Source organism: Callospermophilus lateralis, chromosome 8, assembly GCF_048772815.1.
Source record: "Callospermophilus lateralis isolate mCalLat2 chromosome 8, mCalLat2.hap1, whole genome shotgun sequence".
Lineage (NCBI taxonomy): Eukaryota > Metazoa > Chordata > Mammalia > Rodentia > Sciuridae > Callospermophilus > Callospermophilus lateralis.
Genome location: NC_135312.1, coordinates 97,521,036 through 97,548,683, shown reverse-complemented (window position 1 = coordinate 97,548,683; position 27,648 = coordinate 97,521,036). Strand labels below are relative to the sequence as shown.

General features: G+C 33.7%; 2 protein-coding genes across 2 annotated transcripts in view; both read left to right on the top strand.

Moving 5' to 3' along the window:
• LOC143405760 (uncharacterized) overlaps nucleotides 1-4,534 on the top strand; it is a 225,636-nt gene extending 221,102 nt beyond the window's left edge. The window contains exons 4-5 of the mRNA XM_077110155.1: nucleotides 68-140; nucleotides 4,485-4,534. Of these exons, the coding sequence (XP_076966270.1) occupies nucleotides 68-140; nucleotides 4,485-4,501 (90 nt within the window). The 3' untranslated portion in view covers nucleotides 4,502-4,534. The remainder of the gene's footprint in view (nucleotides 1-67; nucleotides 141-4,484) is intronic.
• Nucleotides 4,459-27,648, top strand: part of Bmpr1b (bone morphogenetic protein receptor type 1B) — a 140,511-nt gene continuing 117,321 nt past the window's right edge. The window contains exon 1 of the mRNA XM_076863860.2: nucleotides 4,459-4,579. The gene's annotated coding sequence lies outside the window, so the exon portion shown is untranslated. The remainder of the gene's footprint in view (nucleotides 4,580-27,648) is intronic.

Below are 27,648 nucleotides of genomic sequence, written 5' to 3'. Positions count from 1 at the left end.
TTGTAATGAGTTTTTGTTCCTGCTGCTTGAAATCATTGTCCCTGTCCTCCTTTCTCTTTTCTTCCAGACCAAACCTTTTGAGAGGGATTTTACTCTTATCCCACTTCACATGCTGACCCCCTCCAGTGGAAGCTGCTCAGGTACCCATGCTTGCTTTCTTCATAATTTCTTTGCAAGACATCATTCATAGGCCATACGTTTAACAGTTTAAAATTATATATTTTAGTGGTTGTAGTGTCACAATACGTTCTGAATATTGTATGTAATTGGCTCTTTTCTGTCCTTTTCATATTTGACCTTTTTGTGACATTTGGCATTGTTGACTTCTCACTCCTATTAATACACCAATCTCGTTCATCCCTTTTCTTTCTTCCCCTGTTTACCTCATAGTTGTTTTCCGTCTTTGTGGGTCCCCCCTTCCCCAATCTGCCTTTAAAATTTGGGGTTATTTTCTCATTATACATGCTGCCCCTGAGAGAGTTCATGACTTCAAGAACCACTAATGTGTGTGGCTCACCAATGTCTATTTCAGTCATTTACCCAATAAATATTTATTATGCATTTATCATGTTCAAGGCTCAGTTTAGGTATTTGGAATCTGTGCTGTTATTGAACCTACTTTCTACTGGGAAGAGAAAAGCAATAACAATGAAGTAGTAAAGAAGGAAGTTGGCAGTTTTAAATTGGCAATGATAGGGTTTGCTGAGCAGGTGCCTTTTAAACAGAGAATTGAAGGAGGCGAGAAGTCAGTCCTGCCCCTGTTTTCAGGAAGATCATGCAAACATGGCAACACCAAATAGAAGGATACTAATGACAAACTTGTTAGGCACATTTTTAAAAAAGGTAGGGAGATAAGTGAGCTGGAGTTGAGGAGCGGGGTGGGTGGATGTTGGTGCTGAGATACTGAGTGAGCAGGACAAGTAGAGATTTATGGATCATTATAAGGTCTTTGGCCCTGTATGTAAAATGAGGTTGCAGTACAGGATTTTGTTGAGCAAATGAATATGTTGGGCACGTCTTCTGTGTTCACCATAGACTCTATGGTGACAAAGTTTGGAGCAGAAAAACAAGAATAGAAGACTACTGAATTGGTGCAGTCTTCATTCTCCTGTATCATGGACCAACAAGAGTCCCCAAGGCCACACCCCCAGCCACCTCTTAAATGTCCATCGAAAATACTTACTAGGGTGCTACACTTCTCAAGTTCATCATCTCTAAAGCTGAACCCATCTCTTTTCCCAGCTGCCTGTTCTAATGTTTCTCCCTCCTTCTGTAACTTTTGTCTTGAGAAAGGCCCAAAGAGCCACCCTTGACTTTTCATGGCTTCCTTACTCTTCAACCAAATGGAAGATTAAAATGTTTAAGTTCTTTATATGGCATACACTACTTTACTTTCATCCAATGATTAGTTAATCCTGTATTTCTGCTGCCTTTCAGTAATTGATATTAAAATGACTTTGGTTTCTTAGGTATATGCAGGATAAGGCTCTTTCAGTCCTTTCTGACTTGTGAAGAAACTGCTCTGTCCACTTCCCCGCCTGGCCTGGGTAGCCTCTACTTCTTTTTAAGTGACTGATATGAAGGTAGTATGTGCTGTTACGGTCCAGTAGTTGGGTTGTATTCCTGCTCTACAATTTATGAGTAACATGACTTTAATTACCACTTAATAATAATTCTAAGCCTCATTTTCTTTCTCTTAAACAAGGCATAAGCATAATCATCTGTTTGGATTGTTTTTTGTGTTAGATATAATACTCCTAAAGCCTCTGCTAGATAGTAATGACTCAATAATAATACTTTCTCTAGGGCACATGCTTCAAGAAGACAGTAGAAGACAGTAGAAGGGACTTAACTGAAAGTCATAATTGACATTCGGGCTTACTCTTTGTATTGTATGATGCTGTGGATTTTGTCAAGTGCATAATGTCATGCATCTGCCACCACAGTATCATAGACTAGTTGCAGTGCCCTAAAATTCCTATTCCTTCCCATCCCCAAAGCACCCTTGGAAGCCATGGAACTTTTTGCCATCTTTTCTGTTGCCTTTCCCAGGATGTCAAAGAATGGGAATCATATGGTTTATAGCCTTTGCAGACTGTTTTCTTTCACTTAGCAATTGAATGGATAGTTTTAGTGGAATCAGTGTCTAGGTTCTCTACTTCTACATATACTTTTTATTAATATTGATCTGGCTAAGAGCAATGCTTTAATAACAACAGTCTTTTTTCCTACTCTACAAAAGTAAGGCACCCTCATCCATGTCAAATTTTACTATGGTGCATTGCCTTGGAGTCAGAAAATTTAATACTTTAACAATTTGAACTAATGCATTAAAGTTTTACTTTAGAGAACATGACAGGGAGACCAGTGAAAGACTTCTAATTATAAAATGTATTACCCAAAAATTCTACGAAGAAGTGAGATGGAAGTAAATGTCAAGAAAATAAAGTGTAAAATAAGTATCAGCTATTAAAAAAGCTATTTGTATATTTAAGGGGATAGTGATTATACTAAATTGTTATGGATTTAGATTCTATTGAGTATATTTAAAATATATGATGTCTTATTTTGAAATGGCAATATTTTCCAATGGAATAGAAATTAAATTCTTTGAAGGCATACATTTACTTTAGGTAAAACTTGTAGATGTTAAGTTAGTAATAGGTGAGGGTTATATAATGTTTCAGTGAAAAATGTTGAAGGTCTACCTACTCTATAAAACCTAAGTTTGTTAACCTGGCTTGTAAAATCCCTCAACACCTCTCCTTCTCTAGTTTAAAAAAAAAAAAAAAATTTAGTACCTTTTCTTTGTGTCTTTATTTTTCAGCAAGAATGAACTATTTGAACTTCCATGTGCATACTCCACTCTTTCCCCCCTGTCTTAATTGTGTTATTCTTCCCTTCTTTGCCTCACTAAACTGCTCATTCTTCAGGTCCGGAAGTCTCAAGTGAAGAACCACTTTCTGTAGCCCCATCCTATTGGCTCTGTATCTCCCTTTTCCTTGGTCCCTCAGTCTTCATCCTGGAACTTCACACATTGTCTTTCAGCCAACCCCCCAATCCCCCACTTAGACTATTAACTCTTCCAGAGTAGGAACTGTGTTTTATCTTTGCCTCCTCAGCATCTAGCTACTACATCTTCTGGCAAGCAGTTTATTTATTGGATGAAGATTAATTATTGAAGTAAGAAACATAGATTTCATTTGTCTGAAAGTTAATTGTACAGCACTTTTGTTCTGTCAATTACTGTTTTGTTTTATGCTAATTTTCTGCCTGTTGTATCTGCATTTACTGGTAAGGTTTTCAGTAAACTTTCACATGAAGGTGGACCTGAAATTGAGTCTGAGAGTCACTGCCCAAGAAAGAGAAGGAACACAGTCTTTGAGCAATTAGGCAAGGACTCTAGTTTTGGCTCTGCAGCAGAGTTGCCACTTGACCTTGGGCACAGTAATAGCCTAGGTGGGGGTTGAATTTTTTCATTAGTAAAGTAAGTGACTAGATCATTTCAAATGCCTTCACCTTGAGAAAAATTAATAAGGTGAACAAATGATTACCCTTGACACAGAGAATAAAAATTACGGGCTTCAGTTATTTTCTTATCACTTATACTATGAGCATTATAGGTTTTATAGGTACATGATAGAGATCTTATTCATATTACCTACAAACTATAAATTAAAGTAATTTGGGGTTAATACAGTATGTTGGTTCACATAATTTCAGATTACATTTAGCTTTTTTCACCAAATACATCATTTACCTGATAAATATACTTTCTAGTGCATTTCTATCATCCTAGAAATGAACTTAATTATGTCAAAACATTTCTTTGTGCCCAATTACTGAGTCACTGTAGCCTTAGTTTAATGAGAAGTAATATTAAAACAATTGCAAGAATGCTTTCCTATGTTTTTTGGCCATTTATAATATGTAGTAATTAAGTTTTATAAAGCCTGATTGAATGACATTTAGGTCTTTTATAAAGGGTTTGAGATTGTGTTTGGCCAGAACAAAGGCAGTATTTCCTTTCTTGTCTTGCACTCCTCCCTGCCCCCCTCTTCTCCACCTGCTTGAGGAAAGCTGTATTTCTTCAGACAAACCTCATAATTGCCCTTCTGTGCCTGATTTGGGCCTCAGGAAAGGCCCATAGCATCTGTAAAGCTGGCAGCAAAATGGTATTTCCAGGCAGGCACAGGGTTGCTGGGTAGTGAGCCAATCCACAGCTTTGTCTGAGCAGCTGAGAACTTTGCCGGAGTATTACCACGGTGTTCAGTAACACAGACCTGTGCCATGAGCAAGTAAAGCACTGAGCAAGTGTGAGGGTCAATATTTATAGACCACTACGTAGCTGCCTTTCAGAGAGAGACGAGAGAGAAACACGCAGGCAGAGGGCAAGGAAAGAAAGACCAGAAAGACCGCAGCGGAGGAAACTTGAATTTTCAATGTTGTTTTTTTTTCTGAAAAAAATTCTTTTTAACTGTCAGGTTCAAACTTCTGCTGAATCATAACCATTTGGCGCTGAGCTATGACAAGAGAGGAAACAAAAAGTTAGAGGAGCAAGCCTGCCTTAAGTGAGAAGGTAAGTAATTAGCCAGTTCAGTCTCGCTTTTACTTGTAAACTCCATCTCCCTGTTGGCTGTTCTGATCAGTAAGCAGAGGACTGTGTGGCATGCTAAAGCTACTAAGGAGGGCTGTCTGCTGCTGAAGAGTGTTCTTGGTGGCAGTGTAGTTTTGTGTACTGCTTCCGAGAATGCTGTGTACATACATAATGCACTTGATGTGGGTGGTGGGAACAGCTGTCAAACACTAATTCCATGTGTGTCCTATCAGTAAAGTTTCTGTCTCTCCTTTCTGTCATTCTCAAAGTCTTCCAGTTGGTGAGTTCCTCTTTGTTTTTTATATCAGTAATTAAAACATTAGTATCAGTTAAGTTTATAGTAGTGACAGGGCTAGGGGTGTATGGGAATTTTCAGATGAACACGTGAAGATGTAGTAGATAGTGTCAAAATGCAGAAGCTGGGAACATAGGCATCATGTTGGTTTTCTTTTTTTTTTCTAAACCAATGTCCATTTGATAGTGTACTGAAGTGAAATAGTCAGTGCCTTTGGGAACAGAGATAATCAGGAGTGACGAGGAGTAAGAATAGCCTTCTTAATCCAAGGTGCAAAAGACTTAGGCACTTAGGACACAGTCCTTGCTGGTCCAGGTGACTTGCTACTGGTTTCTTATAAAACATGACTTTCTATTAAACATTAAACTTAAACTACTGCCTCTTGGTACACATTGTTTATTTTTCCTGTCACCACGCATAGCACTTGTTTCTGTGTGTGTTCATAGTGCTGTAGTATGTTCGCTTATCAGTTTGTTTCTGAATATCCCAGATTATCATTAAAAGTAGTAGTGTTGAAGGAGACAGGAATAAATTATTTTATGTGCATTTTTGGATTTAGAACACTCACACAGTTTATATGTCTATTACCCACGGCTCAGAAAAATAAATATATTGCCTCTCTAAACTGTGGCAATAAATACATGATATTTATGTACTGACATAGTGAGAGTTTCCTTGTTTGGTGTTTTGGACTGTGGAACCATAAACAGTATGATATTTTAAATTTTTAGATTATACATGAGTTTATAGTTTCAAAGGGTTTTCTTACTACATATTTAAGTTAATAACACAGATAATAGTAATGCCGCAGTACATATTAAATGATAGGCCAATAGAAATAAAGAACAACTAATACTCTGGCACATATTTTGTTAGGGCTACTGTGCAGAAACCAGCTTATTCTAAAATAGGATTATACCAGGTCAAAGCAGCAGGTGGAATAGGTCTCAACTAACATAAATATCTTAAAATAAGGCCAGTAGCTGTGCAATATCACTTTTTTAAATGCATGTATAATTTTTAAATGACATAAAATATGCACAACATCAGATTTATTAACTCATAAATGCTTAAAAACTGATCTAATTGATATCTAAATTTGAAGTATTTTTAACACTTATTTAATGCATGTTTCGTCCTCTGAATCACTTTTTCAAGTTCTTCATGTCAATTTATTAATGAGTTTGATTTAGATTTTTGATAGTGTTTATTTTGAAAATGCCATCATGGTTAATCCAGGATAGATATTTCTCAGTTAAAGAAACTGAGTTCAGCAATAATGTTATTTTTTTTTCCTGACAGTTACTGTGTCATGGTCAAGAATATAATTTCAGTTTTTTATTAAGATCTCTCTAGTGTTTTATCTTGCATATACATCATAATGCTTCTTTACTCTTTTTATTTATTTATTTTTATTCCTTCTGGCATTTTGTTTCTGAAGTATGACTTTGAAACTTTGGGTAGAAAACAGGGCAAATAAATCACTACAACAAAGAAAAACCAAAGAAACTTTTTTCCTGTGAATAGAAGGAAAATAATAGAAAATTAAGAGATTGGTGCATAATGTCTAAAGTGGGCTATATATTGCTTAAAGGTTTTTAAAACTTGAAAAACTTGTTCAGCATTGTTTTTTGGATTATCGTTAATCCTGTATTGGTTATATATCATATTTTAAAATAATATTTTATGAAGGCCATTATAAAAAATGAATGTGGGACCTTTTGTATTATGTGTTAAGTATCTATCAAAGCAAGGTGAGTTTTGAAATGTTAATTTCAGCTTCCTAATGAACCTCACTGTCTCTATTCATGTGTTATGATACCAGTCCATCTGCTACATCACCCTTAGAGTAATCAAATCTCCCACCCTGGTGAACACATTGCTTGTTGCAAAATCCTCCCATCTCTAGCTGCTGTTGCTCAGAGTAAAGGTCAAGCTTCTAGGTACTGTGAGACTCTTTTTGATCTGGCTGCTACTTTTCTGTATTGCTCTTCTGCCATTCCTTCTAGGATATTAACTACATCTGTCCTATCCACCCATGAGATTGTTACCCATTTCCTCTTTTTCACGCTCCAGCAATATTCAATATCTTATATTTCTTGAAACCATCTATACAGTGTTGCTTCTCTCTGGGGTTGACACTGCCCTCTCTATCTTGAAAGCCTTCTTCTACATCTTTGCCTGTCAGTCTCTTTGCCTCTCCTCCCTGGAACCCTTCTTGGTCCACTCTCAGCTTCTGTATAGGCCTTAGTTACAGCATTTGGCAAAGCTTTCTATAATTTTCTTGGGTTTATTTTTCCATGTGAGACTGTAAGCTACTTGTGGCCAGGTTTTAAAATGATTTCTTTTATGTTCCCCCAAGACATACCATATAACAAATGTTCCAGAATTTGAAAAAAAACAACAAAAAATTCAATTATTTATTTTAAACACCCACTTTTTAAATAACTCTTTTAATATATTTTAAAACTGGTTAGATTGAAAGAAAGAAACTCAGGTAAATAATAAATGGATTGAGGACAGTAGTAATGATTTGTAAGATAATTATTTTGTCTTTCCAGCACCAATCACAGGAGTGTGCATCCTCATCAATGCATGCAGATAGTTGTTGAAAATACCAAAAAAAAAAGTTCAAAATACATTGTTTTGAAAATGTGTATTCAGTATATATATTTCCAAAGTGTTGTTTACTCAGTTAATTTGATGAAATCTGTCAACATAATAAGCTAGTTGTGGCTGCCACATGGACTGCTGAGATAAATTGATACCCAAGCAAACTAGCCAGTGGCCCACCTTCCAAAAGGCCAAGAGAGAAATTCAGGAGGATCCATCCTCTTGGATCCTAGAGAATTATAGCATGGAGTTATTCCCAAAGTTACTAACAAAGGTGTTTCTTCAGATTTTACTTTTGTTGCAGAGATATTTAGGGATTTAGGGAAATAATAGAAAATCATGGCTTAAAAATCCTCAAACCCAAAAGGTGATACTCCATTTTAGACAGAAGAAGAATTTTCTTCTCAAAATAGAAATGTTGAAAGAAAAGGAAGTCGATGTTTAATAAAGTAGTTGAGAAATAGCAGCTGTTTCTTTTTGTTCTGATACTCAATAAAAATAAAATTTATTTTGTCTTTAATGGTTTTATTTACCCATCATACATAAAAGTACTTACTTTATATATGAAATATTTTGTATACCAGAGACAACTATAAAGCTTCATGCATAATTTCGAGTAATTTACAGTTTTTCTCATTTTGATTATTTTGACTCCTTAGTGTACTCTACCAGCACTTTCCATTATTATTTAAGACTTATAAACCTTTTCCAGACGTTGAATATGACTCTTTTGTTTGTTTAACCTTGAATTGTATCTTTCTCAGGAATGAAAACAAGATTGGTATTTTCATAGGAAAATTTGTTAACCTTTTAATTGCTTGGAATGGACCATACTCAATTTGGAATTTCTTTTCAGATATATTTTGTCCCTGTAAGTCTCCTATGGTAAAACTGATGTGAACTGGCATGTCAAATTACATATGTAATTTATAGAGGCTGGGAGGGTAGGGTTTTCACTGGTCATGGATGTGGAAATGTACCTAGTTCTCATTGGCCAGTAAGGACAGAAATCCAAGTTTCCCCCAGTACTGAAAGATTATATAGCAAAACCAAAAAGGCAAAACACCATCACCACTACCAAGTAAAGGTCAAAGAACTTTGTGGTTGGAATGAGGTATAAAGGATTTCACCAAAATAATAAAGTCTTATTTTTATTATTGTTAGCAGCTTACCTTGCCAATGAAAACTTTTCTATAACTAAGCATGGCATAGAATTCATAGAACCTGAAAAAAATAATAAACCCGAAGTACCATCTTGAAGCTTTTCTTCTTCAACTCTTTCATGTTGTAGACAGGCATTTGTAGCACAAATGGGTAACGGAACTTTCCAAATACTAGCTTTTAAGGCATCCAGTAAAGACTTGGATTTAAAAGAAGAAATGCATAATTACTGGGCCAGTATTTTATTAATATGACTTTTCTTACCTGATTTTAATTGCTTTTAATTGATTTGAATTGTTTTATTATGCATACTCATTTAAAACAAATTTGTTGTATTTTTGCATCCTATTAGTCTTATTTCTTAATTTGTGAAAGTTAAAGCTAACAGTTATTGTCTGAAGTGAGATGATACTGTGCTTTTCCATTCATAACCAGATTTAAAGTATTTTTTTTTTCCTTCTGATAGCTCTCCTTCCTGGGCCCCCTGGTTTTTCCCTGTTCAGTTTGGTAGGATGATCACATCTATGCCTCACAACCTTTTTCCTTTCAGCAGAATGTGGCAGGTAATCCTGAAGCAAAGACAAGAAACCACAGAGACAAGTTTTATGCTTTGATTGTATCTAAGGGATTCGAATAGGGAATACACAGTTATATTTTGTTTTCTAACTTTGTTTCTAAGATGATTATTTGTTCTGGTTTACAGCAGGAAAGAGCCTTGAATAAAACAAAAATCAAAGGATCAAGTGTGCTTTTCCAGACTATATTGATTTTCATCTAGAATTCTTTAAACACATGTAAATAATTAAAGAGGGAGAAAGGGGCAAAACAGGGTTGTTCTGAATATGAATTCTTCTAGTAGGTCTTTATTCCTCCAGTCCTGTCTCTACCACTCACTCCCAATGAAGTTGGGGGATTGCTTGTTCCCTCCTTAAGATTAAGGTTCTTGGTCAGAATGATTTGCCTACTTAAAGGTTAAGGAGGTTTTGAGCAAATAGTTAAAGGTTAATATCAGCTTCTTCCTGTGATTTCTGTACCTTCCTATGTCTTACCTCACATCAGAATCAAAGTAATGTTCTTTCCACACTTACCCAGTCAGTGGAAAAAGTCTGATTACCCTTTAGTGAACATTTTCTATTAGATTGGTAATGTTTCACGTTGGATCTGTATCATCCATTTTTTAAAATTCTTTCTTACCTGAAAAGAGATTTATAATTTTGTGATCTTTTGAGGAAAGTGATATGCTTTCAATTACTAGTGAACTTAATTCTGAGGGAATCACTAATAATTAGGATTTTATTCTTTATCATTTCTATTCATATGTTCATTCTCTTTTCAGGGTTACATTTGCTTTTCTTGGTTTAAAAAGTTTTTTTTTTTTTTTTTTAAATTAAGTTGATTCTTTTCTTTTCTTTCTTTTTCTTTCTTTTTTTTTTTTTTTTGAGTGTTCTACTTGTGAGCCACACCCCTTTGAGTGTCCTGCTCCTGACATCCACTAAGGTCTTGATTCTTTTTTTTTTTTTGTACCAGAGATTGAACTCAGGGGCACTCCAGCACTGAGCCACTTCCCCAGCCCTATTTTGTATTTTGTTTAGAATTGCTCAGCACCTCACTTTTGCCTAGGCTGGCTTTAAACTCACGATCCTCCTGCCTTAGCCTCTGAAGCCATTGGGATTACGGGCATGCACCACCATGCCCTCTTAAGGTCTTGATTCTTTAAAGACTTACTGCATCTGTTTTCCCAAACTTTTATTAACTTTTTACTGTTGTATGTTTTGAAATATCTTTGTTTTTACAGGTAATCAATATTTCCTCCATCTCTATTGAAATTTAGAAAGCTTTTATGTCCAGAAATAGTAAAAATATTTTTCTACATTTTTTTGTTTAATTTACTTAAGTGTTAATACTGGGATCCCCATAGATCTTTTTCAGCACTTTTATTGAATCATTCTCCTTTTCCACTTTTTTGTGAAGTAATCTTTCTTTCATCTTTCTGTTGGTACCAATTTAAATCTTTGTGCTACCTCTCAACTCATATTGCATTTAAAATTTTATCTGTTTGGGGAAATAAAGTTTGTTTTTTATTAAATGAAATTTAAGCATTGGCATATGTTAGGGTGGTGGTAATGGTGTTGGATTTAACTTGACATACTTTTTGAAATTGTTGGGGATAGGAGGCCAGGTATATTTCTTATGTTAAAATAAAACCTAATGAGAATATGATCTGTGTGAGAAATTATGCATTAATAATAAGCACTGTTAATGAAGGATATGTGCCTGTGTGTGTTCCTGTAATCCTTGTAACAGGCCTTTGGTTGACTTATTCCTTTTTAGGATTAAGAAACTGATACCCCCAAATGTAAAGTAATTTGGTCAACCTGACATAGCTAAGTGATAGGTCATGATTTAGTGTCAGATCTGGCCTAAATCCATCTTTCAAGGAATTATTGCCAAATAGAACAAAAATGCTTGTTACCCTAAGTAGTGTAAATAGATGTGGGTGTATAGGGATCAAATGTCAGAAATACCAGCTTGAGTCCATCTGGGAAAAAGTGAGTTCAGGAGCAATGGCTTCCTAAAGTGTAGCCACCCATCAATGAAACTGGTGAAACATGGAGCTTTTCGTTATTTGGCATTAGCACTGAAGATGCCAGAATCTCAAAATAGAAGTAACCTTGCCCCTTAAGTCATTTTGGAATCAGTCAAAAATTTCCTTTAACTTTCCTGTGTTTTAGGTCTGCTGTTGATTTATTCATTTTGTTCCATGTTTAATCCAACTTAGATTTCAGTTCTGCCTTGCGAGCTCGACAGAGCACCATTGCTTCCCCCACCTCACCCCCCACATGTCTCCTGATGACCTTAGCAGGAAAATTGGCAAGGAACTGCCAGGACACAGACAGTGGCTGTTGCAGGTGGCTTACTGTTTCTTTACTGTAAGTTACACGAAGAGGAGAAATGAGTCTCATCACCTAGCTGCCTTTGCTGTCATTTCTATTTTAAGATACTCATTTAAGAGACTCAAACTTGTACCCTATGTATCAAGCTTTAGTACTCCAAGAAGGAAAAGAAATTCTGTATATTTTGATATCATTGAAACTTATATACTTATTGGTTACCTGGAATGATGTAAAAGAGAATAGTGTAATCTGCTTATAAATGGACACACTTCATAAATATTGTTTATATGTATATATGTGGGGGTCCATATGATAAAGTTTATAAAAATCACTTGTAATCTTAATTTTTTTATGTTTTTGATCACCACTAAATAATTTGTTCAGTTTTCCTCTTTAACTCAAGGCAAATATTTTTGCATAAGAGTAATAAAGGACTTTTACTCCTTGGATCATTCTTGTTGATACATTGGTATATCTTTGGAAGTAATCATTCTATACTCCATTGGGGTTTTTATTTTATAACCCTGCCCTGGAACATTTAAAAGTAAATTATAGGGCTGGGGCTGGGGCTCAGCAGTAGTGCATTTGCCCAGCATGTATGAGGCACTGGGTTTGATACTCACCACCACATTAAAAAAAAAAAAAAAAGTCTATTAAAAATTTTTAAAATAAATGAAATCTTGTAGTTAAACAAGATTAAACAAGATCTGGAAAATTATGCATCAGTATTTGTGCTAATTAGAAGTCTTAAGATTTATCAATAACTTAGGTATAAAGAGATTACTCGTATTATTCCTCCTTTTTTCAATTATGTTTAGTTTCCTCTTAAAAATGTACAGAGGATTGTTATTGATTAAAACATATGATTCTGTATATTAATTCACTAGGTAAATATTTGCTTTTTCTTTATGTAAAGCTCACCCCCACTTAAAAGTTTGTTTTCTACTTTCTCCATTCCAATTTTTACATCATCAATAAATTAACATATTATTATTCCCAGTGCTAGTTTAGGTTACTAACCTTGAAATTTATTTCCATGTTTATTGTCAGAGTCTTATTGGCAAATTGAACTTGACAATAATAGGGAAAGAAAGCATGGTGACCTAGGACACACCATTCTACTGAAGGAATTCACAGTTCTTTGAATGTGTAATTTTTTTTGTTCATTTGTTTTAAATGAACCAATATACAATTCATATAGTCTCTTGAGTTATTCATTAATACTCCACATGCAGTTCTTTTAAATTATTATTGGTAGACATAGACAATGATTGAGTGATTTTTTTTTTCCTTGTGCTGTTACCGTCTGAAGTAGATTGGTACAATTTCCAAAGTACAATATGAGTTTAAGATATAAACTGATGAAACCATCTATTCTTAACTTGGGGGACTGGTTTTGTGTGGGTTATAAGCTGTTTAAATACTACATGCTTCTCCTATTAGAAAGGAAATCGGATATCCATGCTAACATGATTTCAGTTTCTTAATATACCAAACATGTACATAAGATTTGCAGAGATGAAGAATCAATTTTAAAATTTTGGTTGGATTTTAATGAAACATTTCTGTGACACATTTATGTTTCTATTTATTAACTGTGTGTTTCTAATGGTATTATAATTGATGCTGTTACAGACAAAAAGCATACATGAGACCACATAGTGGTTTACAAATGTTCATAAGATGTGGAATACACAGAAACTTCTGCACCAGATATACTGTTTGTCTGCTCATTTCTTCATGTTGGGCAGCTCACAGTCTTCCTAGGGAGGAGCAGGTGGCCAGCTAAGAAACATCCACCTAGCTAGGAGCTATGCGTGCTAGCTGTTTCTCTCTTCCTCCTGCCCTTGGTTACTCTTTTTTTTTTTCCTACTTCCTCCTCTAATTCCCTTCCACCTTTCTGTCCTGATTATTTGCCCTTGTTCATGAATGGCTGTTGTAGCTGGTTATATGTCATACCAAGTTGATACTAATTGTTTTAGCTTTAACTTTTCCTTTATCTTTTGTCTTCCATATATCACCCACTTCTATCAGAAAACTGTTCTTTCGTATTTTACAGTTTGAAGAAAATTTTCAAGCTTTAACAAATATTAAATGCCTGGAAGTCAAGAATTTTTTATCATAGAGTGTTAAAGTACAATTAGTTCTTTCACAATTTCGCTAAAGTCACCTACTTTCTTATTTTATAATTAATGGCAACTTAGCCAAGATTATGCCATGGGTATTTGTATATAAGATAAGAGTCTCAATTAACTCTTATAATATTGTCCCAGAATGGATATTATCCCCCTTTTAAAGGTGAAGTATAAATTCAGAAAGGTTAAATAACAATGCTTAAGATCAAACAGCTTGGAAATTACAGGAGGTAGAAATGTAGTCTGATTCTTTTTGACTCTAAAAGCTTCACAGTGTAATAATGTGACTTTCTTTTAAAATAGGTAATTTCACTTTCCTTACTTCTGTACATGTCTAAAAGCTTGAGAAGCAGCAGAGTGCAGTATCTTTAGTGCAGAAAATTTCTAAATGTAGCAGATGTCTACACCAAACATCTCCCCTCCCTGCAAGAAAGGCAAGGTTCTGTTGACACCAAGTGGAGAACTATATCTCAGTTTTAGTGTATTCTCATTTCAGTCCATATTTTTTCAGTTTTCTAATTCCACCTGGGTTTCTTTATAAAAACAAACAAAAAACATACTTAAGAAAGCATTTTCTTTCAGATAAATTCAGGCTACCTCTTGATTTTTTAAATTAGTTGTAGATGGACACAATACTATTATTTTATTTTTATGTGGTGCTGAGGATCAAACCCAGTGCCTTCTACATACAAGGCAAGTACTGTACCACTGAGCTACAGCCCTAGCCCCCTGGATTGTTTTTGAGACAGGTCAGATTTTCATTTGTGATCCACACATTTCTTAATTTTAGTTAGATTCTAATAGTTTTTTGCATTAGTTTTATCACACTAGAGTGGTATAAATCATTAGATCACATCCTTATAAAAACTGATTTTTGTTGTTGTTGTTATTTGGAGTTAAGTTTTTCTGTTTATAGTTTAACATTTAACCTTCGCCTTGTTCTGCTTTTCAGGACCTTTACTAGAACTATGTGGTGTAGAAAATGACATCCAAAACAAATTTTTTTTCAGTCCATTTAAAAAATCTGTTTTTTTAAAGACTTTCTATGGAAGAAACAAAGAATATAGATAAAAATGAAATTATTGGTTTTCCCATGCTTGTTCTAGCACCATATTTATAGGATATAATTTAAGGTTATTGTAAATTGAAGTGCCTATGAAATATTTTTATTGTAACTTCATTTTCAAGCAGTGTTTGTTTTCACACTCTTTCCCCAAATACTTTAAAGTAAGTATGTGACATGCATTTTAAGGATGGAAAAGTTAATGTGAATTGAGGGTGGGTGCAGATCCTAGAGTGAAAAACCAAGTGTTTCAACCTTCCCAGATTAGTTCTAAAACTTGATTAGCTTAATTGTAATATATGAAACTATAAAGAAATACATTTGTAATTATGTGTTAACTCATACCAGACTCTAGTAGAAATAATGAGTAGCAGGTGCAAGTAATTTAAAAAAAAAATTATGAGTATTATCTAATATTGAGAAAATTGTATAAATTTAATTTAATTGTTTCTGAAAACTGAGAAAAAAGTTTAATATGATCATAATGGCAGAACACCTGTATTGAGCTTGTGGCATTATGTGAGAATCTAGTTTGAGAGCCACTGAATTATTGTGAAAAATTTCTTAATCAGTATATAAGGTAGCAGTAATATTTTTCTAAGCAGTACTGGTATGTCAGTAAGAGTTTATAAGGAAACAGTCCAGTTTAAATAAACTACTGAATATCTCATATGGAATGGGGTAAATTGATGACAGTATGACTATGTACAATTATTTAAACTATATAAAAACTCTTTTTAAAAAGTTGAATGCAATAAATTTATCAGGGTGGTGTTTTCCCGCTTAGCTTCTCCTACTTCTTTTTCATGTAATGGTATGTGTGGACTTTAATGCCTCCATCTATGGCATTCAACCCAGCACTTGTCCAGTTAAATCTTGATGAGCCATGAATCCAAGCTGCCACTATAATAATTGACTGTTTTTTCATATGGAAAATGAAAATTAATCCTTACCTCATTCCATAAATAGAAGCAAATTGTGTACGAAAGAAGCACTTAATATAAAAGGCAATACTTTAAGATATTTGGAAATGAAATATGTTTATTATCTTCAGAATAAGGTAACAGTTTCTTTAATAAGAAATAGAATGAACAAACCATAAAGAAAAAAGTTAAATGTTAAAATAAAAAAAAAAATGTGTTCATCAAAGGACACTAAAATACAGAGTAAAAAAGGCCCAAACCGGTTTGGTATACAGAATATATTGAGGTTCCTGTGAATCAATAAAAAAGTAAAGAATAAAAATAGGAATTTCAAAAAGAATAAATCCATACTGTCAATAAATATATGAAAACTTGATGGGCTTCATTAATAATTAAAGAAATGAAAAGTGAAACTAGAGTGATACACTATTTTGTGTATACCATGTTGGTAAAAACATAAAAGTCTGAAAATAACAAATGTTGTTGCAGATTAAAACAGTAAGAACTCTCATACTCTGCTTATGGGGGTGTAGATTGGGACAATTGAATTATAAATAGAAATTGGACATAAAAATAATTTTTTAAAGCAGTTCAGCCCAAGGTGTCTGTCCTATAGAGATTTTTACTCATATGTCTCAGGAAATAGGTATGAGGTTTTACACACACAGACATAATAGCTTTGTACATAATAGCAAAACATAATTCTGGAAACAGTCCAACAGAGAACAGAATGGATAAGTTGGCAAATATTTGTATATAATAGTAGAATTAGCATAATTATGAAAATGAATGAACCCAGCTGTGTGTGTGTGAACCTGTATGAATTCTCAGAACTTAATGTTCAGTGAAAAAACCAAGTTCCTCCAAATACATTACAATTTCAATTACACAAACTTTGCTCAGAGGCAAACCCAAGTAATATATTTTAATGGAACCACATGTATGAGATCAAACTATGAAGAAAATCAAAGGAAGAGGATGTTGCGTCCCTCTAGGGAGGGAAGGGTTGGATTCATAAAGGGCCAGAGAGCTTAGGTGCTACATAAATGAGTGATTGTCAACAATATAAATATTCAAATTGTTATAACAACTATGTTATAGATATAAAAATGGGTTTATATTATATGTAAAATTGTAAATTATAAATAATTATTTAAAGTATACATGCATAAGTAATTAGTAATGCAAAAAAAATATAGGAAAGCGTTTTCTCTCCTCATCATTCTGCAAAACACCTTTAAAATTTGAAGCTAATTTTCTTTAGAACATGCTTCTTGATTTTATGTGGGTGCTTATAAGTTTGAATTTTTGCACACTTTATGCCTACTGTCCCTATTTTGCTAGCTATTCCTCAGATCCAGAGATTTTCCTTTAGTCGTTGTATTCATTTCTTAGCCTGCCATGATTTTCTGTTTGTAGTAGTGTGGTCGAATGGTGCACGTGCCTCCCTAGCTTTTTTGGTCATTACTATACTCAGATTTCTTTATTTAGCTCCCATGAGCTTGGCTGTAGTGCTCTGAAACTGCCTTTTCTGGATTTTTTTTTTTTTTTCCTGCAGTATTTCTGGGAATCCTCAAGGGATTTCCACCTGGTTTCACATGCAGCCAGGTTGCCTCTGTGAGCCAACACTCTGACCTTCTCCAGGCTGCCAGCATCCTAAGTAGTTACCATCTCCGGTGTCCTTCTTGCTCCCAGCAGAGGCATGCTCCTTCAGCTGGCCAGTGTTGCTGCTTTATATTGTTGTATGACTTTATGTCAGAGGGATTAGCTATGTTGTATTGTTTTTTTTTTTTTTTTTTTCTGCTGCTCTTGATAATGGTAATCTATTCCTGACTGCTGGTGTATCTGCTTCTTCTAGACTCTGAGGCCTATATTCTTGTGCAGTGCCAATTAATCATCTTTTATGTTTAGCCTCTGATGGTGTACCTCCTCTTGCAAAGTGAGAAAGGTAATAGCTGCCTTCCTGCTGGTACTTTTATTTTGAGAACCTCCAGCATGTTTGCTTAGGCCCTAAAGTGTTGCAGATTTTATGGAATATTGTTTTCTAGGCACACATGCCACCAAGGTAGATGGATCAGAAAGGGTTACATGTATTTTTAAAGTTATAACTAGAAGCATTGGTTTCATCTGAATCTCTGGTCTTGTTGCCAAGTCTGACTTGCCAGATCTGGCTCTTTCCTTAAGAATAAATTCTCTCTTAGAGATCCTGGTTCCCCTTGAAAATTTACTTTTAGTATTTTTACAATTCAGTTATAGCTTCATCTGTGGAGACAAAAATCAGTCAATCAATGAGGCTCAGTCTGTCCTCCACTCCCTTTTTCACTTACACACACACATACCACCCAACCCTAGATTCTTAGATATCCAGTCATGCCTGCACAGGTGAGAACTCTTATTTTAGATTAGGTTTGAATTATTTCTTAGAGGGTTCCTGAGTTCCCAAATAAATCTTTGGTGCACTATATAGCTGGAGGGAATTGGTACTTTTAAAAGATATACAGCCACATGTATCAGCAACTAAACTATGAACCCAGCCACTATTCCATTAATAATGATGACCCAAAAAAAACAAAAAAAAAAAAGCAAAAGAAGCAGCAGCAACTACATTTCATGTTTTATATTGTTTAATCTCATTAAAATAAAACATATGAGGCAGGTTTTATCATCCCCATTTCACAAGCGATAGAACTTATAGAACTAACTCAAAAGTAGATAGATAGTAAAAGTAGAATTAGGCTACATTGTACATGATTATAAACTCTATGCTTTTAAACCTCAAAATGAGATATAATCTTAAAAAATGAATTAAAATAATTTTATTAACATAACACTTATTTTTAAATTAATTTTAACTGATACACAAAAACATGAGAATCACACACACTTATGGGGTACCACTTGATATTTTGATAGTTGTTTATATTATATAATGTTTAAATCAGGGTAAACCTGTTTCCTCATTTATCATTTCTTCATGGTGAAAACATTTAAAATCCATCCTTCTTGCTTTTTGAAATATACTGTACCATATCATTATCTATAGTCACCCTACTGTACAGTGGCACATCAGAACTTACTTGTAACTAACAATGCCCCTTGATCAGCCTTTTCCTAGCCCCTTTTTTCCTCCCCATTTCTTAACAAAAATTAATTTCAATACATTCTTTAAAATCTGATTTTAGATTCTCTTACTAGTTTCTTACACTGAATATATCATCAAAATTATGAAGTATTCTTTAACAATATTATAATTATTTGTTTTAAAATGACAAATTAATGGCATAACTTATTTTGTGTAAAATATTCAAGATTGGTGTGTTTAATTTAATTTGATGGCTCTTTGTATATGAGAATGCAACCTGTAAAAATTGAGTATCACATCTACTAAACCAGGAGCTGCAGAGGCCACCATATTTCGTTGATCAGTGAAATCTCTTTAGTCAGCTTTTATTGCATTGTTATTAAGATTTGTTAAGCTTTCGTTAATTATTACAATTAAATGTAGTATTTTAATAACATTTTCCTTGAATATATAGTTTTGAGAAGCAAGTAGCTTCATTTTTTGAATTTGGGTTGTCTTATAGAATGCTTAAGAAATGTCTTATAGAATGAGAGTGATCAAAACTCTCTGCGAAAAAACATGCATATGAGTCTTCATTGTCACACTGTAAATGAAAATAAAGTCACTTAAATGTCGGTTCTTAGTAGAATACATAAATAATTACATAAGTAACTTATTATACAATTAAATCATATTTAATAGTTAATATACTGGAGCAATGTTTACCACCAGGGTTAAATCATTAAAACATAGTATTGAGCAAAATAATTTACTGCAGTGTTATGTTTGGGTAGGTGGTGACCCCCAAGAGCTACTATGTTAATGTAGGAATGTTACAGGGGTGAAAATGATTAGATTATGAGAGCTGAAACCTGACAGTCTATTGTAATTTGAATGGAGTAATTGGTGGTAACTGTAGATAGATGAGGCATGGCTAGGGGAGGTGGGTCAATGGGCAAGGGCCCAGGAAGAATTCATTTTCCCTGCAGCAGATTCCACACACTCTTTCTCTGCATCCTAACCCCACCACAAGATAAGAAGCTTCCTTCCATTGTACCCTTCAGCTATGGTGCTTTTCCTCACCTGGGACCCAGAATAATGGAGTTGGCCCACCATGGACTAAACCTCTGAAACTGTGAGCCAAAATAAACTTTACCTCTTCTAGATTGTTCTTGTCAGATACTTTTGTCACAGTGTTGAAAAATGATTAACACATGAAACGCAAATGGATTTACAGTATCATTTATAAAAAATGTTTAATCATTCCACAAAATAATATATATAGTTTATGAACATGTGCATACATATACATATGTGTGTCGGCCAATCAAATAATATTAAAATGTGCTTGATAAGAGTAAACAGAAATACCAAGAGAATAGGTTGCAGATACTAGGTCCTATTAGAAAGTTTTAGAACTTTATGCATGGTCCAGAGTATATGTGTTTAATTGTTCATGTTCTGGATATATGCATTTTGTCCTTTAGGAATTGCATTTAGATGCAAATAATGGAAAATGGAAATATTAGCACAATAAAACAGATTGTTTCTTAAAGTCCAGAGGTAAGCCACCAGGGATAGTGTGGGTTTTTCAGGATCCTCAGGGACCTAATATCTTTCTATTTTTTTTTCTGCCCTCACCAGCCTAGCATGTGGCTTCTATCTTTATTGATATGTTATGGTCCATAGTATCTGTTATTGTTTTGGCTGCCACATCTAATTTCTAAGTAGTAGGATAAAACATGAACGTGACGAATAGAACTTATGTTCAAGGATCCTAGTCAAGTACTTTCTTGTAAGCAGCAATTCAAAATATCCCATCTTGGTTATATTTCATTGGCCCGTTTTTAATTAAAGAGCCATATCATAATTTTTAGCTGAGTATATTGCTACCCTGAAAAACAAAGATTCTATTGTCAAGGAAGAAGAGAAGAATGGATAATGAGTAATGGATAATGAGAACTTGTTTGTTCTGCCTCAGTTGTTCTACTTAAGATATTGATGGGAGTGTTTCATAGACAAGAACAATGGACTTTCCTCTTAATTCGTAAAACTTAAATGTGCTGATTCCCCATTCTGAAATGTCCCTGATGGAACCTTAAAGTTCATTTAGCCATTTAAAATAACGTTTTAAAAGTCTGTGCTGTTTTCCTCTTTTTAATACATTAGGTTAAAATGCATGCTTCCCTGAAGAGATTTGAATATCTTAGATAATTGAGGAACTATGGGATCTACTACAGACATTTCAGTCTGAATGCATAGATATGTCTAGAACCTTAGGTATGTTAGAGGGAAGGTGTATAATTCAGACAAAATGAAAACGTAAGGTAGTGATTTGTCTTAAGTTCACAGTGAATAAATTGTATATTGTTATTTTAGTAAGTTACAGTGTTACTAATTCAAGAGAAATTGATTTTTCAGGTATTTGAATGATTCATTTCTAGTCTTAAGCATAAGTACTAAACTTCAACTTTATATACTTTGATATGATTGGTACCTATGCCGCTTCTAATTAATATTGATTTGGAATTAATACGGGTATAGGGACAGTTATTTTGGGTGCTTTTCCAGCTGTATAAATACCCCTATTGCATAAACAGACTAAATTTAATCACAGAATTTACTGTGCTAGCAGTATTTACAACTTCATTGTGAACCCAATGTTTTAAACATCTGTCTTTCATTTACTATATCTTAAATATAGACTTTTATAACACAGGCAGAGTTATAAGTATTTATACAAAGATGCTATAATGAAATCGTTCTTGGAGGAAGGAATAAAATTTCTAAGAGTTTTTTTTTTTTTTAAACAAATAACACTTACTTGGCAATCCTGTCTCCCCTACAAAGAAATAGGTGTCTATCAAAATTAAGGATAAGGGTGTTTTTTGAGAGAGATCCTGAGAATCAAAATTTTAAAATAACATTGAAGATGTTAAATGGAATATTTTTAAAGGAGAGATTTATGTTGTTTTCAAAATGTCTTTGTCATGTGTTAAACAAATTATGCAACTTTTTCATTAAATAGCTATTCTTTCAATGAAAAAAGTGTGGTCTTGAAAGAGAGTTTAGAAGGATGTACAAAGCTGAGAAACAGATCTTGTATATATCATTTTCAAATTAACTTGTTTCCCACCAAACAATGGCTTTATATCTGTCCAATTTGATTTTATAAAAGTAGAGTCTTATTTTTGTAGTTAATTTTTCAGTTAGAGCCCTGCAAGGTTAGTTCCTTGTATGTTTCCTCCAGCTGATTTTATTTTGGATAAAATTATTTGTATCTGATTTTCCTTTGAGAAAACATGGACACTTGCTTCTTTGGCTGACTTACAGGTATGAGTGAGTACTGAAAGACCCACATGAATAGACTTCACACAAGAGAGCCCACCCCATGCAGAGGTGCTTTCCAGGCTAGTTTTTGTGTTCTGGAAAAGTCTAAATTACATGAGAAGACAGGTACTGAGACCGCTCTGTTTCTTGGACTTAAGCAGTCTTTTTAAATTTTTTTTCTATGTACTTGGTAGCAAATAGCATTCTTAAAGATGATAAGATTAGAAAATGTTAACTTCTAGAATAGTACTACTGATACATGAATTGGAAAAAACCTACTAGGTTAAAGAGGTGATGAATTAGAAAAAAATATGGAAGTCATCAGCCTACACTGAAGTACAAATGTCTGTTGCACTTATTATTTTACATTATAAAGCTAGCATTCTTTTGTACTATTTAATTACATAATTGGTTTATTAATGCATATATGTATTTTCAATAGATTCTAGTCTTTTGAGAAAACTTTATTTTTTATTTTATTTTATTTTTTGGTCTTGGGGATTGAACTCGGGCATTCAACCGCTGAGACACATTCCCAACCCTATTTTGTATTTTATTTGGAGACATGGTCTCACTGACTTGCTTATCACCCTGCCATTTCTGAGACTGGCTTTGAACTTAAGGATCGTCCTGCCTCAGCCTCCTGAGCTGCTGGGATTACAGGCGTGCACCACCGCTCCCAGCAAGAAAACTTCTTCAGAATTCCCCGTAGAATCTAGCATTATGTCAAATATTTTATATGCCTAAAATAAAGATGTTTAACTGGATCCAGATAACAATTTTGGTTGATAGTTGTTTCTTGGTATAGGGTTTGAGGATTTGAGGCTAGGTTTGTGTTGTTAGAAAAAACATGGTGATAAATTAGGCAAAGGACTCTATTTTATTTATTGAAGTATATCTGGTGCTCCGAATAGTGTCTGACAAGTTGTAGAATTAAATAATTATTCGTTGAAAGAATGAATAAATGATTCTGTAACAACTGAGGAAGCAAGTAAGTTACTAAACTTTTTAGCTATCCTGTAACTAAACCAATTCTAAAGTTTTTTTCTTCTAATCCTAATCTGTAATTAGTATAAATATTTGTTGATTCAGCAAATATTCAATCATTATTCAAAGTTAGAATATCTTATTGATAGAATCCACTCAAAAAATGGAGACTCAGAATTACAAAAAATAATCAAATTTAGTAAAGACAATATTTTGTAGGATTCACCATCATGATTTAAGAAACAAGAAAAAATCTCCTCACCTGTTTAACTTGATGAATTATGCAGTTATACGATGTTATGTCAAACTCCAGCTAATGTTATATTAACTGAGTAGAATTACTCTTCAAATTATATTGGATTTGATATAGTGTGAAAGCCATTAACCTGGTTGTTAAATAAGGTTTGGAAATGATTAAAATTTCTCTCTTAAGTAGGGAAAGATTATACTTGGACCTTTTATCTGATTTTATCATTATAACATCAAAATTCGAAAAGAGTTTTAATCTCTCTTTGATCTCCATCTTTTATATGTAAAATGAATCCTTAGAAATTAAGTGATTAGATTTGTAGATTTTGACTACTGGGAATAAATTGCCACTGGAGTACTGAGTCAACTCTGGCCATTTTGAAATTTTATCAGTCCAAAGTGATTTTTTTTTTTTTTCCACTAAATACTAAGGAAGACATTCTGTTAAGACCAGAATGATTCTGCTCTCTGCAGAGTGTCATCCATTAGTCACTTTGGGCTCCTCAGTGTATGAGGAGAGGCAGCCATGACATTGGCCCTTTGTCAAAATGTGGTCCTGGGGCCCCAGATGTCTTCAGGAACTTTCAGGGTATCTGTGAATTAAAAACTATTTTCATAATAATACTGAGATGTTATTTGCCTTTTCCACTGTGCTGATGTTTTCTCTGAAGGTTTAAAGCAACAGTAGTTAAGTGTTGGCACCTCAGCACCAAAGTTGTGGTAACAAACTATATTATTGGACATTGTGGTGGTCTCTGGCACACAATTGAAGGGAAATAAAGGAGGGGGAAAGGTGAGCTTTAAGTTTTAAAATGTCCTTAATAAAATGGTAAAAATTGTCGATTTTATTGCCATATTCTTTTTAGATATTCTGTGGGATAAAATGGAAATTGGCTTCCTGCTGCATTCTGAAGGACAATGGTTTTACTCAATGAATTCCTGCTAACCTAGTTCCTTTTAAATAGAATATCACTTTTAATTGAAAACCCGACTAACAGACAAACATTGGAAATTCAGACTTGGATATGGGGTAGACGTTTTCTTGAAAATGAGTGAAAAAAGCCTGTAACTTTAGGAAAATAATTGATGGTATTTGTGAGGTCGATAAAATTCAAGGTTTTAAGAAAAAACTCCAGTTTTGGAAAATGTGTACAACATGCAATATTAAATTATTAAAATCTTTTTGGTTATATGTTTGGTGGTATTACTAGATGTGATATTTTGTTCCTGAATAAGGGAATGTGCTACTTTTGGGAAGTTCCATATGACTCAAAGAACCGATATTTTCCAAATGATCAATGCGTGACATAAAATTATGCATGGATCAAAGATTGGTTTAAAATGCAAGATAGTAGATTGGATTATAATGTAACAGGGTACAAATATTTCCCTGATAATGGCTCAGATTCTGCATCCTAAATAAACTTCAAGAAACTAGTAGTTGTTGAACTTTGGAGTAGTATTAAGCTAGAATCCTCTGTAAATATTGAGGAAAATATCATCACTTAGCTAAAATCAGTTTAAGTAAATTTTATTATATAAAATTAAACTTTTTATTGATGAGATAATTATTAAAGAATGCATGTCAGTCATGTATACATAAGGCTATAAAACTTGCATTTCGATTTTAGTAATAATTTGCTTTTGTAGTGCTTTTCTTCCCCCAAAATTTTATTTATTTACTACCTTGGAGTTATACAAAATAGTGGAATTTGTTGTTACATATTTATTCATGCATGCACTATAACAATACAATTTGTTAATTTCATTTTTTAAGATTTAATATTAGGTTTCAAGAATGATATTACTGTCAACAGTTATGAATTGAATTGGAGGTTGTATGGAAATTACCTATATTGTTTTTGGAAAGTAGTTTTTAAAAAGAGTGAATAGTCAAATTTTAAAAGTGACTAATAATAGTTCCATAAACCAAATAATGAAGCCATTTACTCTGCACTTTTTAGAAAGTGTGCTCTTAGGCCCATAAAGTGCTATTTAGTAGCTAGGGGTGTGCTAGTTACCAATAACCACACAGTACTCTAGTTGTTTCCCAGAGTTAATATTAACTACCACAGATTTCTAATTTATAATGTGAAAATATTTTAGTCACTGGATTACCTGGATTATTTAGTATTTTGTATTCCTGTGAATAGCCACTTGTTCGTGGAATGATATGACCTTTTCATGCTGCTATTTATGGGATTATTTCACCTAACTGAAATATCTTCTTAGTGATATGTATCTACTGTTTATCAAAACTTCTAGAGAAATAAGCCGAGGATTCAATTTTGGGTTGCACAGACAGACGCAGTATGGTTAAGAAATGGAACCTGAATGGGAAGAGTTAATCTTCAAGTTCAGCTAGAGCTCTGTTTACTGATCCTTTTCTGCTGCTGCTTGTTAATTGGCACCTCAGACTCCATACTGATTAATGGAATAGCAAGGGGCAGGGGTATCATTATATTTTGATAATCCTTGTCAGCAATGTCTGTGTAATCTTCTTGTTTAATTGTAATGAATGTGCAATTGGGGTACATGAACTTTCAACAGTTTTTTTTTTTTTTTTCATTGGAAGTTCACTGGTCAAGGACAATTTTTCAACTGTCACACATGGCTGCATATTCAAGTTTCAGCACCACAGTTACTAATTCATACAAATGAAAATCACTACTGGAGGTATAGTGTTTCTTTAACACTAGACAAGTATAACTCAATTCAGAGGAATAAAAAAAAATTGCTTTAGTTGTGCCTTTTTTTTTTTTTGAGTGAGAGTGAGAAATTTTGTTTAAATAGAGACATTTAATTTTAAGAGGACTTAATGGATGAAAATATTAGAGTAATGTTTTCTCTGGAAAGAAGAGCCTAGGCGGGAAGTCAAAATAAATGGAACTGCTTTACTTAAGAATTTGCAAGGTTTAGCTGTGAAATGACTAGATAAATGATTCCTTGGAAAGTTAGGTACCTACTATATGATGTATATTTCACTCATTTCCATTTTAAAGAGACTGTTATGCTTTCAAGTATAAAGGTGCGTTTAGATAAAATAAATTTACCATATTAGTAGTTTTTAAGTTGGGGGACTGGTCTTAAAATTGTAATCTATGCAGTGCATTATTTATTTGGGGGAAGTGGGAGAAAATGAGGGAGGAAAAAGTCGAAAAACACCTCCTTGGCTGTTAATACCTTGAAACTTAGTGGAAAGGAAATAACACCCAATTTATAAGAACTCCAATGTAAACAAACAGGAGCTATGATAGGAAATAGCACTAGGGCCAATTTATAAGACTTGGTACATGTTCATTTTTCAGATAAAACTTCCTGTACTTACCCCTAACCTTTTGGATCAGACCAAAACCAAAATAAATCTTCCTCAAATAGTGAAAAGAAACATTTAAATTGAATGATATTTTTGGAAAATCAGAAATAGTTACTTCTACGATTGGTACACTGATAAAATTTTAAAATATTATTGAAGATCAAGTTTGTATGAAGTTAGATGTTATGCACTTTACAGTTTATTACACAATAATGAAACTTCATCATAGCATATTTGTGTCTAACCAGAAATGCTTTCTCCAACTTAGTTTAAATTTATAATCTAAATCCAGTGCTTTAAGTCTGAGGTTCTCAATCCCGAGGGAGTTTTGCCCCCCCCAGAGCACATTTGGCAGCATTTAGAGACATTTTAAATTTTTACCATCAGGAGAGGAGCTTCTGGCATGAATGAGAAGAAGTAAGGGAATGCTATCTAGTATCCCACAAGTGGAACAGGCCCTCCCAAAAGAATTTTTCAACTCAAAATGTTAATGTCACTGGGATTGAGAAACTTGGCCTACTGCAGTGACATTGTCTTCTGATAAAATGCTGTCTTATTTATAATAAGTGGATTGTAATTACGTTGGAAACTTCTTGAAGAAATGCTATTATATACACTGGAAGAAATAGTCACATGTGGGTATGCATGTGTTGTGTTGTGTGTGGTTAACTAGAAATAGCAAGTTCCTAATTTTTATTATTTCATTTCCCTTATATATTATAAGTTGTCCTGCAGTAATAAAGTGATTCTTTGTGGGTTGGTGTCCAAAATTTCATGGAAAATTGCGGTTACAAATTCTTTGTGGTTTTATCTATCACTCCACACTACATTTGTATGCAAAATGGGGGAAAGTGCAGTACTTAGTTCACCTAGAAAGTATACAGTGAATGCAGTGATTTGTCCTATTACATGCTTTTTAAGTTTACAAAATCTTGTGTCATTTGCTTGGTGTGAAGTAGCTGTATGTTAAAGATTTTTCAGAGTTTTAATCTGTAAGTAGTTGACAAAATTTAAACCACATACT